The sequence below is a fragment of the Etheostoma cragini genome, chromosome 8, assembly GCF_013103735.1.
Source record: "Etheostoma cragini isolate CJK2018 chromosome 8, CSU_Ecrag_1.0, whole genome shotgun sequence".
Classification (NCBI taxonomy): Eukaryota; Metazoa; Chordata; class Actinopteri; order Perciformes; family Percidae; genus Etheostoma; species Etheostoma cragini.
In genome coordinates, this window is record NC_048414.1 from 22,710,222 (window position 1) to 22,723,615 (window position 13,394).

The 13,394-nt window shown below is 40.8% G+C and overlaps 2 protein-coding genes across 4 annotated transcripts in view; both read right to left on the reverse strand.

The window, feature by feature from the left end:
* Nucleotides 1-4,504, reverse strand: part of zcchc14 (zinc finger, CCHC domain containing 14) — a 46,918-nt gene extending 42,414 nt beyond the window's left edge. For all 3 annotated transcript variants that reach the window (XR_004657582.1, XM_034878828.1, XM_034878827.1), the window contains exon 1: nucleotides 3,089-4,504. Coding sequence is in view for 2 of the 3 variants with exons in the window: in XM_034878828.1 (XP_034734719.1) it covers nucleotides 3,089-3,583 (495 nt within the window). In the remaining variant the exon portion in view is untranslated. The remainder of the gene's footprint in view (nucleotides 1-3,088) is intronic.
* A 3,562-nt stretch (nucleotides 4,505-8,066) lies between these two features.
* The window catches only part of jph3 (junctophilin 3), a 65,223-nt gene continuing 59,895 nt past the window's right edge, over nucleotides 8,067-13,394 (reverse strand). Inside the window, exon 6 of the mRNA XM_034878830.1 lies at nucleotides 8,067-8,303. Coding sequence (XP_034734721.1) covers nucleotides 8,223-8,303 — 81 coding nt within the window. The 3' untranslated portion in view covers nucleotides 8,067-8,222. The remainder of the gene's footprint in view (nucleotides 8,304-13,394) is intronic.

The window sequence follows — 13,394 nt, forward strand, 5'->3', positions numbered from 1 at the left end:
ACTTGCTTTTCTCACAATCCTGCGAGCTGTTCTGTCTGATATTTTTCTTGGTCTTCCAGATCTTGCTTTAACTTCCACTGTTCCTGATGACTGCCATTTCTTGATTACATTCGAAACAGAGGATATTGGCATCTGAAAACACTTTGCTATCCTCTTATAGCATTTTCCTGCTTTGTGAGCATCAACTATTTTCAGTTTCAGTTTTCTTGACAACTGCTTAGAAGAACCCTTGCTGCTGATTGTTGGAGCAAGGTCAGATGAGTCTGGGCATTTAAAACCTTAAGATTGACATCGCCTGGTCTTTCCAGACGATGATTTAGAACAATGCCCAAACTTTTCAGACGCCTTTTTTTCTGTTATTTTGAAAGTTTAAATGATGGAAATAAAATCTAACTTTTTGTGACCTATTATTTGAATGTCTAATCTGTCATTTCATGCCTTTTAGAGATTTTTTCATCTTTTCTGGGCTTCTTTATGCACATTAATACATTTTTTTACCTGGGGTGCCCAAACTTAAGAACCCCACTGTACAATATGTCAATAGGGAGTGTATGAACAAATTTATATTATTTTTTTGTAGAAATGGGCGATATGGAGAAAATCAAATGTCACGATATTTATGACCACCCAATAAGTGAGTAAAGGCAAATAATAGAACAGATAGAACAGTCTAGTAAGTTCATACAATGACGTCACTTTACTGTAACGCAGCCTCTAAAACCAGGAGAAGAAAAAACGTGCCATCTTGCAATATGACGATATCCATAATTTAAGACAATATGTATTCTCATATATACATATTTCTGTCACAAACACAGAAATGTACAATATGTTATCCTGTATGGTGAAGAGTCAATTATATTGGGAATCAATTAGACCCCAGAAAGTCATATTTCCAACAAAGCTTGATATCATTAAAGTTGTGAGAGCCTTATTATACAGATGTCAAAAATGCAAATACTTCTTTAAGCTAAGTCAACTGCAAACAAAAAAAATATTTTTAAACTTACCTGAGCTGTGGTCAACATTATAAACTCCTGCTGGCTGTCAGCTTTCACCGAAAAGCATGCCATTTACTCTGTTCACCACTGACTAACACAGCTGAGGTCTGCTGTGTTAACAGGCAGCCTGTCATTGACTACGTGTCACCTGTAATTTGGGTGTATAGGTAACATGTCAGTGAGCTGTACTCATCTGTAATATATTTCCACTGCCAAGTCTCAGTAAAGCATGCAATTAGTTTGTGTTTCACCTGCTACAAAGACTTTTCCTTTCCTCTGAACCGGTGAAGACCTTATGTGTGGCCAGGGCTCTGATGAATGGGTGGACATGGTAATAACTCACAGCAGTAAGTAATGGTTAACAACGGCCAGTGCTCTGAATTTAGGGGAGAGATGAGGATTCATAGCAGAGAAAAACACACCATGTTCACCATACTGACATCCCATCCTGCTTTATGAGTTTTCATGTCACTTTTTGTTCAGGTAGTCTATATTCATGAAGTTCCGCTTCCGGGATTGCTCTCGGTCTGCGGATGTCACTCTTTTCGGATGTCCCGTTACCTTTCGCTTTCTTTGTTTTTTTTTTAATTTTAAACTCCTGGGGATTCATGAGGACTATGGTTAACTGCTCCTCACATCTCTGCAGGGTAAATCCAGACAGCTAACTATCTGTCAAATCTGAGTTTTCTGTTGCATGACTAAAACAACTTTTGAACGTACACATGTTCAACCAAAACAAGTTCCTTCCCAAGGCTATTTTGCAGCAGCACTGTGGCTCCGTCAGGCGCTTAGCGCCGCCTATGACTACTGTGATTGGTTTAAAGAAATGCCAATAAACCAGAGAATGTTTTTCTCATATCCCGGAATGCTGTGTGGACTAACCCGACCCTCCTCTACAGGGCTGTGGAGGAAGATCTGGTAATGCAAGACTAGACACTGAGTAACCACATGTTTTCAGTCAGCCATTGATTAGAACTTTCACTAGTTATTGTTTTTAGTTGATGCCATTCACACCAATAAATACAGGACCATTTTTGGAGCTGCGACATGAGTACCCACATGAATATACATCAAAAGTAGCTTTCACCATTTTAGATATTTATCACCATATACTGTGGGGTGGCAGTAGCTCAGTCCATAGGGAGTTGGGTTGGGGACCGGAGGGTCACTGGTTCAATCCCCGTATGGACCCAAAAAGTTGGGAGTGTGGATTGGTGGCTGGAGAGATGCCAGTTCACTGGCATCAGCTGGCAGCCCTGTCACTCTGACATCTCTCCATGTATAGTGCATGTATAGGTCCTGAGCATGTGTGTGTATTTCAGGCCTGTGTGTGAGTACTAACAAAAGTGTGTACACAGAGTGTAGTGCAGTAATTTCCCCATTGGGGACTAATAAACAAATTATCTTATCTTATCTTATCCATATACTTAAAGTATGTGTATGTGTTGACATCTGAGTGGGAGAATTACATTTTTTTATTATTAGAATAAAAGTTAATTTGCATTTGCGTAAGAAAAGTTTTGCATTTCAGATCATCAAGTTGTTGAGAAAGTGGTATTTATTCCCAAGAAATAAACCCCTAATGTCCAGTATAAGGCTCACTAAAACATGTTTCTTGAAATATCCTACATATAATTTGGCAAGGAATTCAGTGATGCTCTATAATTCACTCTACTGGTTTAATAAAAAATATTTCATTAAAGAATGTTATTTAGTAGTAGTCGAATTATTTCATACAAAAGCACTTTTTTCACTTGAAAAGTACTGAATATTAGGGGGGTAACGATATAGAGATTCATTCGTCTTTTATTTTTGTTATTGGTTGCAGGTCCCTGAATTGAATCGAATCAAGATTTTATTGTTGCACACTTTGTGATATCAGCAAATATGTTATCATTGTCCAAATAATCAGTTTATTATCTATCCTATTTATCCTAAAACAATCAAAGATTTACACCCCTGCTGAATATAGGTTCAATAATATCAAATGATTTCTTGCAGTCTGGCAGCTGGCTGGGCCCCTCCTACTTACGGCTGATAACCCTGTAAACTTTCTAGTGGCTCTCCAGTTTAAGCATCCCTCTCACCTGCAGGATGTCGTGGATCTGGCTCAGCTGCTGCCTCAGCGCCTGCTTCTGGTGGAAGCTAAAGGCCGGGTGGTAAGAGGCCATGGTAAACAGTAAAAGAAACTGCTCCTCGGTCCTCCCGTCATTCAGCGCCAAGCCGTAGTTATTGATCACCGTGTCTATGTGAGTCAGGGTCCGGTACAGGACCCCCGCCGCCTCCCTGTTGTCCGAGCCGAGCAGGGCGAGGGACACCAGCAGCTTGCTGCGCACCACCTCGTCCGTGATGTTGGTGAGGCCAGAGAGGTCGGCGGGGTTGTTGGCTTTGATCTCTGCATCCCGGAGGGAGTGGTAGTCCTTGCGGGCCAAGTCCTCCAGGCAGGAGCCGAGGAAGCGGAGCTCGATGGGGACGCAGAGGTCCAGAAGGCCGCACAGGAAATCGGCTCTGTGGGCTGAGGTGAGGCAGGAGAACCAGCGGTACACCCCCTCCCTCTGGACACAACTCCGGCTCTCCACCATCCTCACACATTCATCCAAACTGTAATTGTTCAGACAATAACGGGAATTAAAATGTCGGACTTTCAACGGAGATTGAACTTCACAACAAAGAGAGCGCGTGTGTATGTGTACGTGCGTAATTGCGCAGGCGCGCGTGAGCACTCTCGAGTGGCCGTAAATTCACAGCTAATTTCTCAACTTTCTGACGCTGTCTCCCTTTAAATGTTTTTATCCACACAATGCGACAGTGAAAGCAGTGAAATCAAAGAAGCACAAGTCTATTCCTTCGTTGGCGAACCAGCGGCCAAAGAACAGCAGGCCTTATCCAACCATAATCTCCAAAACCAAGTCGCCTCACATCAAGCCAAGCGGTCTTGTTTGTGTTTGAGCACGGCGGCCAGGAGTCCCTCCGCCGTGTCCCTCCACGCCGGTCGGACCGCTGCCCCCTCCTGACGGTGAGCTATACTTCTTGCAGGATGGCAGAGTGGGTCAAAACACACGGCTCCATTCCAGGAGACGCTCAATCATTTTGGATCTGAGCCGCCCCGCTCTCCTGTCCCGCACGGCAAAACGATCCCTTCCTGTAGATGCTCCTCTGTCCTCATGGTTTTCCACAACTTGTGCTAAGCCCAGCGACAAAAGTCCCAACCGATAGCAAGACTATGCTAGGTTAAAGTTTAAAAACAAAACTAGTGTGGCCCGAAGCTACTGCTGATACTGCCACTGGAAATAACATTATTTCCGAGACATTACCTCATCAAACGCCACTTTGGAGAAGAAGAAAAAACTCACAAATGATAGGCTACTGGAAGTTATCTCCACGCACTGAAGCCCACGAATGAACTGAGTGCAACATGTTGTTCTACTCTCCCTGCATTCTGCCATGAGTCTTAAAATCGAGAAAAAAAACAGCTGTTTATAACATTAACCCAACTCTAGCAGCAAGACCGGCCCACCATGAAGAAAGGTTTTCTTTGATTGGCTGCGAGTCCCATCTGCCTGCATGTGGCCTCTCCCGTGATTGGCTCAGAGGGATATCCGCCGCCCTGCTACTTCACATCTTTCTCCTGCGCTCATACATGTCTCAGCTTTATGTCTGAAGCTTTAAAGTCCCAGAAACATGTTAAACCGATGCAATATAATCTATTTAGTATGATAGTCTCACTAATAAGAAAGCTATGGTTGATATTACATTTTTAGTAGTTTAATAATAGCCTACTTTTAGAGTAGGCCTATAGAGGATTTTGATATGACCGCAAAGCTAACAAAACAAAGGAAATCTTATTATAAAGTACCAGCATGTTTACCATTATTATAAATATAAACACATAAAGACACAATATTAAAGGACAAGTGTTATTATTATTATGTTATTATAATTATCAGAGTTTATAGCGCATACATGAGAAAAGTCAATCATTAAGTCACAGTGATGAGAATCAAAGGGTAATATTGGCCTATAGAAAAAGCCTATAGTTTTGGCAAGGTATAAAATGTGTGTCACTAAAGCCACAAAAGTTTTACATAGCAGCATCAATGATCTGTATTATATTTACAGTGAAATAGTTTCTTCACGGTTCACAACTCGGTGTGAAGGGAGCGAAGCGAGGCCCCCTGTTGCTGTTATGATGTAGTTATTATCTAGGACCAGAAGATGGCGGCAGATGTCCATGTTAAAACCCGATGGAGCAGCTTTCTGCTACATGTGGACACGTGGACATACCTATTCACAGGTGATGGCAACATTACACCAAAAACAATTTTAAAACAGGTTTTAAACAGCAATGTAAGCCTACTTGATATAGCATATATTGTTGCCTCTTGTTTTCCCTCACTTGCTTTCTGTGTAGTTCTTCTCCTCTTTCCCCTCATCTCCATCAACACAGCCTCCCTCTCTCCTCACTTCTCTTTGAGAACATTGGTCTCTAGAGGTAAACCCCGCCCCCGAACACTGGCCCTGCCCCTCTGCTGACGAAGGAAATTCGGTTAGCGTTGCTATAGTAACCATACCCCTCCCTCCCTGCATCAGGGATGCTGTCTAACACACAACCACACACACACACACACACACACACACACAAACACAAAGTTTAAAAACACAACACAGCAACACAAAGAAAGAGAAAGACTAAAAACACAAGAGCCAAGAGTCATTTTTCTTTCAAACACTTTCATTATTTTCTCCACATAACTCAAAAACAAAAACAGAGTAATTCCCAGAAACATAAAGAAAGAAAGAAAGAAAGAAAGAAAGAAAGAAAGAGGCAAACCGTAGATAGAGAGAAAGAGAGAGAGAGAGTGAAGAGAGAGCTTGGCATGCTGTAGCATGCTGCGGACTAACAGGGTGACGCAGGGCACCGTCACCAGGCTGATGGCATACAGCAGAGCTTCTGGAACCTTTTTCAGTCTGGGACCAAAAGGAAATGAAAATACATTGTTCTGCCTCACAGGGCGCAGGCCCATTAGACTGGGCTCTTGTAATAATGTGGGGAAACACCAGAAAGGAGCCTACAATCGAGTTTGACTTCCAGTCCTTAGTTTGAGAAACGCTGTTGGCCAGAAAAACAACAGCAAACCTCCCTGCCCCCTGGAAGTTGTTACCGATGGCAACAGGCTCCGCCATCCCATCCCAGCTATTGGAGGGAGGTGGATGCACACACATGTTCACATAGTCCGATGAGCATTCATTGATGTGCACACATGTCCAAACAAACACAGGTTCTGTGACATACATGCACGCACACACACACACACACAGAAAAACCCAGTGTCTTCCTTCGATTATAAAAAACAGACACACTGTGATTGGTGTTTCTGTCTATCTGTCTGTCACTGACAGTCCTGGATAGTTGGGGGAGAAGCTGAGTAATGGTGACTGCTTGCTTCTAAATTCTAAATTACAACCAACTTACATCATTTCACCAAAAGCCTTCCAAAAACTTAGTTCCCTTCAGGTTGCTTGGAGTTTCATTTAACCAACAAATCAGAAACAGTCCACTAAAGAAATTTTGACTGTTTAATTCCAGCTTCATGATCAGTACCAAAATGGCTTCTCTCAAGACACTGCTCCTATCAAAACTTAACATGTCACGTGTGCTTCTGAAGCTTTGTTTGCTTTCAGATTTAATGCACAACTAAGGTATTATAGTACATATGCATGCATTGTTGTACTTTTATCAATTGGCACTACAAAAGCAAGGCCAGTGGCGACTAGTATTTTTCAGACATCTTGCAAGTATAGTATAAAAGATGTTGTCGTCTTCAGGTTATGTTTTGAGAGAAGCAGTGGGAGACACTGATTTATTAAATTGATACTGACTTTAAAGCCATTTTTCTGGTGTTACACATACAGGCTTTGCTTCGGTGAATGCAGTATTTCCTCTAAATGCATCTTCTGGGGGTACAGTAGGTGCAGCGCTTTGCCAAGGACTGTCTGTCTTGAACTACCACCAACACGGAGGAAGCTCCATTCTCTGACTGGTGTGTGTGGAGGTGGGAGAGAGTAGGAGGGAGAGACGGAGAGAGCACAGCTGTCAGCTGATGCTAGTATAGGCTAGATGTGGATGAGCAGTGACTGTGTCCTCTTGAAATGCTCTTGTAAAGTTCATGAACAGCGTGAAAGGCCACTGAGCTACTTGGAGACCACACACAAGCGCATTCATACAAACACACACACTTGGACCCGACATGCCTGCTTGATACAGTTGCAAACACACTCACATTCTGCAAAAAAAAAACATTCAGGCACACTGCAAACATACATTTACAGTAAATACACGCACAGGCACACGCGCACACACACACACACACACACACACACACACACACACACACACACACATTCTTACTTCCAGCATAGGATGAAGAATGAGAGGACAGACATCAGAACGGGGATGGATGAATGAGAGGGATGGAGTAATAGCGTTGGGTGTGTGTGTGTGTGTGTGGGTGTGTGTGTGTGTGTGTGTGTGTGTGAGAAGGCAGGGAAGTATCAACCATGTATCCTGGGAGCACACTACATTTGAAATAGACAGACACACACACCCACATAAGCACACCCCTTGAACCATCAGTAACAACATCCAGGCAGGTGGAGGAACCAAAAGGCAGGAGTTATATATTATACTATAAAGAGGGGTGGAGGGTTACAAAATAAAGAATATATCCATCAACATATTGTACATGAGAGAAAATGTTAATAAATAAATTATAAGTTACAAATCTGTTGAAAACTATGATTTGACGATGAAAACGTCTGTCTTGTCAGTCCCGTCAGCAGACAGTGGAAGCAGACATCTCGCTGTAATGCCAGCTGCAGCTTTGCATGGGTTCAGCCCATTTCAGTCTGTGTGTGAACTACTGAAGCTCACTTATGTATAGTTTCTAGACTATATTATCTCCCTGTAGTCCAGTTACCTGGACTCTTTTGTCCACTTCCGCCTCTCTTCCAAATGGACTGGACCAAGCTTAGCCGAGGTTAGCCCTGCTGAGCTACCTTTAGCCCAAATATTGGTGGAGCCCTCCTTGGACCTTGTCTTCTTTCAGCCGGTTGCAGTCCAGGAACCGCCAGGAAAACGAAAGGGGCAGCACGTTTGTCGTAATACTCTTGTGAATGTATAGTTTTTGTAGCGACAGGCTGACTCTGAAAGCTGTGCTGTCTTTAAATAAAAAAGTGAATAAACAAAACAGCCACTCCAATGTTGAGCAAAATCACCATGACAACCAGGAAAGAGCTGTAGGCCTGCGTGGGATAGAGACAGAGAGAAAGAGAGAAAAGAATGTCAATAATCAGGACACACACACACTCAAAGCTTACGGACAAAGCTGTTTCCATACAGGCAGTATATCGAACCTGCTAATACATACAGATATACACAGTCATTTATATTCATCCATTTACTGTACCTTTTTTAACCATGGGGATGCAGAACAGCCATGACATTTCTTACTACCACAGTTGGTCATAATGATTATAATATGTCAATAACATACCTATATATGCCTGTAAGGGTATTAATTGAAAAGGGTAAAGTAAAAGTAAAGGGGAACATAAACCTCCAAACCAACCAGGGGTTTAGTATAGGTGATAAGGTGCTTTAACATGAACACAATTTAAAGGGCCAATCCATTGTTTTTAACATAACAGTTGATGATTCTCTTCTTTTTTTATCAGTTTTTTTCTATGAACTTATTGGCGATTAAAGGACGTACTGTTGTGTTGAAATAATTTCACACCTCTAACATCACTCTCATTGGACCTTGCATAACTGCATGCACATCAATCTCCCCGCAGCTGTCAAGTGAATTCTGGTAACCGTCACTTTTATTGTTTTACTGGTTCAGAAAATCTTACAGCCCTGGGGTTTATAAAACTGTAAATCAAAAATACATACAGCTAAACTCAAAGGCATGGGTGTCAAGTTCAATACAACGCTCTCACATTTTGAAGATGCAAGGTTTTTACCCAACAGCAGCCATGTTCTCTGCAATACTCCCTGTATTGAATGAATGTTGAGCCTGGCTTTTTGCGGTTGTGTGACAAAGATTTAATGCAAATCACAGTGTGGTTGATGTTCTCTTCCGATATTAGTTGAAAACTCTTTTTTTTCAACTATTGTGTATGCTCACAAATCAGTCTACGTTTAGAAGTAGCATGTAATGTTAGTCAAATCTTTTTACTTATTCAAACCCTGGGTTACAAAATACTTCACGGATATACATTTAAAAAAAACTATGCAGGAATTGTTGCTTGCTCTTTGTAAACATTCACAATTGGCCCCTCCTCCCCAGTTTGACAAAAGTTATAGCCAACCCCAGATTCTTTCTTGTTTTGGAACGAGATGCAGACGCTTTTGTCTGCTTGGTGTTTCTCCCCGCTGTATAAGTGTTTTTTCAGTGCTGTGTCCACTTTATTTTCGTATCATTGAGCCCAAAGGGTGATGCCTGGAAACACGCCTAACACAACAAGATTTTATAAAGAAAAGAGAAATTACGGGCAGAGGGCCTCTGCACATACATTCACCACCACACACTTCTACTAGGTCATAAGTGATGATTGAGAGTGATATTTGAGTCGTTATTACTTTATGGGTTGGATACTTGATTCTGATCCCTATTATTTCTGTATAACAGACCGTTGCCATGGACAGAGTTCAGATCATAGACTTGGACGGGCCATTTTAAAATCAATAAAATCGTTTTTAAATGTTTTTTGTTAGGAAAATCATGCATAGTATACCTTCAAAGAACAAATTACATCAAGCAAGCATCACCTGAGAGGCCTATATGGAATCAGCTGCTACTGTTAATAGGATAGAGTCCAATCTTTTGAAGGTCTCATCTTTTGAATTCAATCTTATTTGACAGGAAACTTGTGACGTGAACGTGCAGTCGCACCAGGTTCGTATGGGAACAGGGAAGATCTTTGTTAGTGATCACGCAACAGAATTTGGGATAAATTGTATAAATGGACTGAATGAGCCTTGAGGAACTCTACATATCGGGGGAACACAATTAGACACTGTAAGCAATGGATAGAGAGAGGTGGCAATTGGATTAATAGGGAGAAAACCAGAGCTATCTTAGATATTTCCATCCTACTTCCTAATCTTTAAATTATTCTACTAAATAGATTAACTTTTCACTATACTGCTCTTTCTTGTTATCTGGTGTGCACTGTGTGGGTGGTTTCTGGATTACATGACATAATACAAATCTAAAACAAATGTCGCAAAAAGGAACAAATTGGAAGGCTGTTTTATGCTTTGCATGTCTTTGCCATGCATGAAGATAAGACCCAGGAGCAGTGATAATACATGCATGCAGTGCATCTTAAGATAAATAATACAATCCTGGGCTGATCCTATAGAGAGACATCTTCTCTGATAGAGTGAGGTCAGAGGGCCAACTCGGCTGCAGAACAGCAGCCTGGAGCTGGCCGGGCGTCAGTGTCTTGCTCAATGACACTTAAGCAGATGCTTGCTGACAACCTGGGTCATGCGGGTGAAGGCCAGTCTCCCTGACCACCTGTCCACTCTGGGTAAATATGTGAAAGTGAATCTACAGTAGTATAGTCACTGACAATATCATGACAACATCATTCATTCATCTTCATTTTTTATGCCTTTTATGAAGTTTTTGCTGCCTTTGCTAAAGGTCAATGTTCAATGTTTTTGTCACGTTCTCCAATGTTTTTGTGGATTTTGAAGTAAATTTTGTTGCTTTTAAGGCATTTGGATGTTGCTTTTTTCCACCTTTTTGTTGTTTTCTTTCTATGATGGATAAGGATCTTTGTTGCCAATTTTTGGGGGGCTTTATGAGGCCCAAACTGCAAGTGAGAAAAATGAATGAGACTTGTGGTAATACATCAAATTATTTGACGTTTTCCTCATAATTAAAGCATGTCAAACTATACTTCTGGCTCTTGATGTGATTCTCATTTTCTAGCTTACCCTTAGTGAAGTTTGAAACCCCTGGATGCAGAATCCCTAATAAATAGTCCCCTTTCACTTTAAAATTGTAAAATAATTAAATAGTGTTTTTTAGTCTTATCAAATGATTTAACAAAAGAGTCGGTGCAGTACAGGACAACCATGGCTTTAATTGAGTCCAATATTTTAGCAGTGGTTGCCGTGGGAGAGGGAAATGGGACCACTGGGAACACTGGGAACTGATATCAAGCAGCATCAGTAGTGCAATATTGTTGTAAATAAATCAGTCCAGAGTGGCTGCTAATAAGGTTTATGCTGATCAATCCGGTGATAGGCTCATCACAGACCTGGGCCATAGCTAATTACCAGATGAAATCCTCTGATCATTAGCCTTTTCTACCTCTATTTATTAAGAAATCTGTGCTTTTTAGTGACAATTCCTGACTTCTAGATATTTATATCCATTTCCATGCTGTAAAAGTAGTCAGTTGATTACTGAATAACTTGAGGTAAACTTCAATTAGTGTTTTTAATGAGCAAATCATATAGTCAAGAAGCTTAGCTCGTTGAATATTAATGAGACCTGGCACAAATCGAGCTGAATCTTCCTGCAGGCTTTCTATACTACGCCAGAATGGCTTGAAACAAGGTAACCAAGGCATTTTTTCCACAAAAAATATTACAGATTCCATGGTACAACTTCAGACATTACCACAAAGTAATGAAATACGTGTGGCAGGGCACCTTTAAAAAACAGTTGGACATGCTGAGAGTTAGTGTTACAACTCTTCTGCTAAATTGACTTGTAGAATTCCCAAATACTGTAAATGTTATCTGTTCACCGAGAAGTGACTTTTTATTGCCATACAAACTATAGACCAAACAATTATGCAGGATTAGGCATTCTACAACACAATCCACCATCATACTCTTTAATGTCACAAACCATTAAAGAAAATAACATTTTAATAATTAGAGCATTGGCTCCAAGACGCAAGTTGTGCAGTGACTTTGACTTAAAATCCTTGACACAAAGCACCAAGCCTTGAGCTATTACTCTTGGTCTGCATTTTAATCCTCAATTGAATTTTGATGCTCACGTACAAAATAAAATATCACCATCATTGCATTTTATCATCTTTGGAAATTACAACCACAACTCTACTGACATAGATACTGACAAACCTGTGTCTGTATTTATCACTAGCAGGCATGACAACAGTACTGTAATGCTTTCTTTTGTGGCCCACCTAAGAAACTTTTACATAAACTGCAGACCAGCCAAAATGCAGCAGCATGTTTGCTGTTCACAGTGAGATTATCATTATGTTATAGGTAGTAGATTCGTCTTTGTACATCACTATTGGTTTTCTACACGCTCATTAAAATAGTGATTGATTGCCTGTCAAACACACTATAAAGATGTGTCTCAGCTAAATCTGCCCCTTTGTCTGGCACTGGCCTTTTAGTTGATCCATGATCTACCACTAAGATCAGTGTTTCTCAATTGGGGGTACTTTGAAGTACAGAAGGGGGTATGTAAGATTGATGTAGCATAATTCCTCAAATAATTATACAGTAATAACAAATGGATTGTGTGATGGATGTGACAAAGTGGGTGAGATTCCCTGCACTCACCACTTGTCGCTTGTGCTTGTCAACAAAAATGTATCCACTTTAATTGTACACGTTGCTCAAATTTTTTTCATATTGTATTCAATTTCACGTTCACTTGCTGAATCATTTCATTGGTATCCAAAAAGATGAAAGTCTGCACTTTTTCAGGTGTAGAGCATAGTGTAGTATACTCCGATAGTTTTGCGGGCTGCCATTTTTTACATCTGATTTTGAGAGAATGCGACTATTTAGAAATAGTGGGTTGGTGCAGGACATCCATGTTTTTTTGAGGTGGTACAAAAAGTACCAGGTACCAAGTAACTCTGGTACCAAATAAGAGCAAATTAGAAGGAGTTGAGTCAAGTTGTATCATGCAGCGGTTAAACGGCATAATAGAGAAGTAAGTTTTAGTGTTAAGCAAATGGCATCACAATCTGTTGATATTTTCAAGCAAAACTTTGAGATATTATTTCCTAGAATTTTCTTTTTGAATATACTAACATGTTCCTCCATTTTCAATGTAATTTTAATTTTAAGATGTTTTGTCATCATGCTACTTTTTGTTATTGTTGGCCATGAAGAGCTTGGCCACCTGGGAACCCATCTTACTGAAGCTGTTCCTGCCTTTGGGATGCACAGAGGTTTTGTTTCTGTGTTCTATGACGCCAACTGGTTGGTGTCTTTGAGTGGACACAGAGGTGAAGAGCTGTTTTGATTGTCTGACAGATACTATAAAAGAGTTTATTTTCGTTTCTATGTAATGCTTATTTTGTATTGCAATCTTC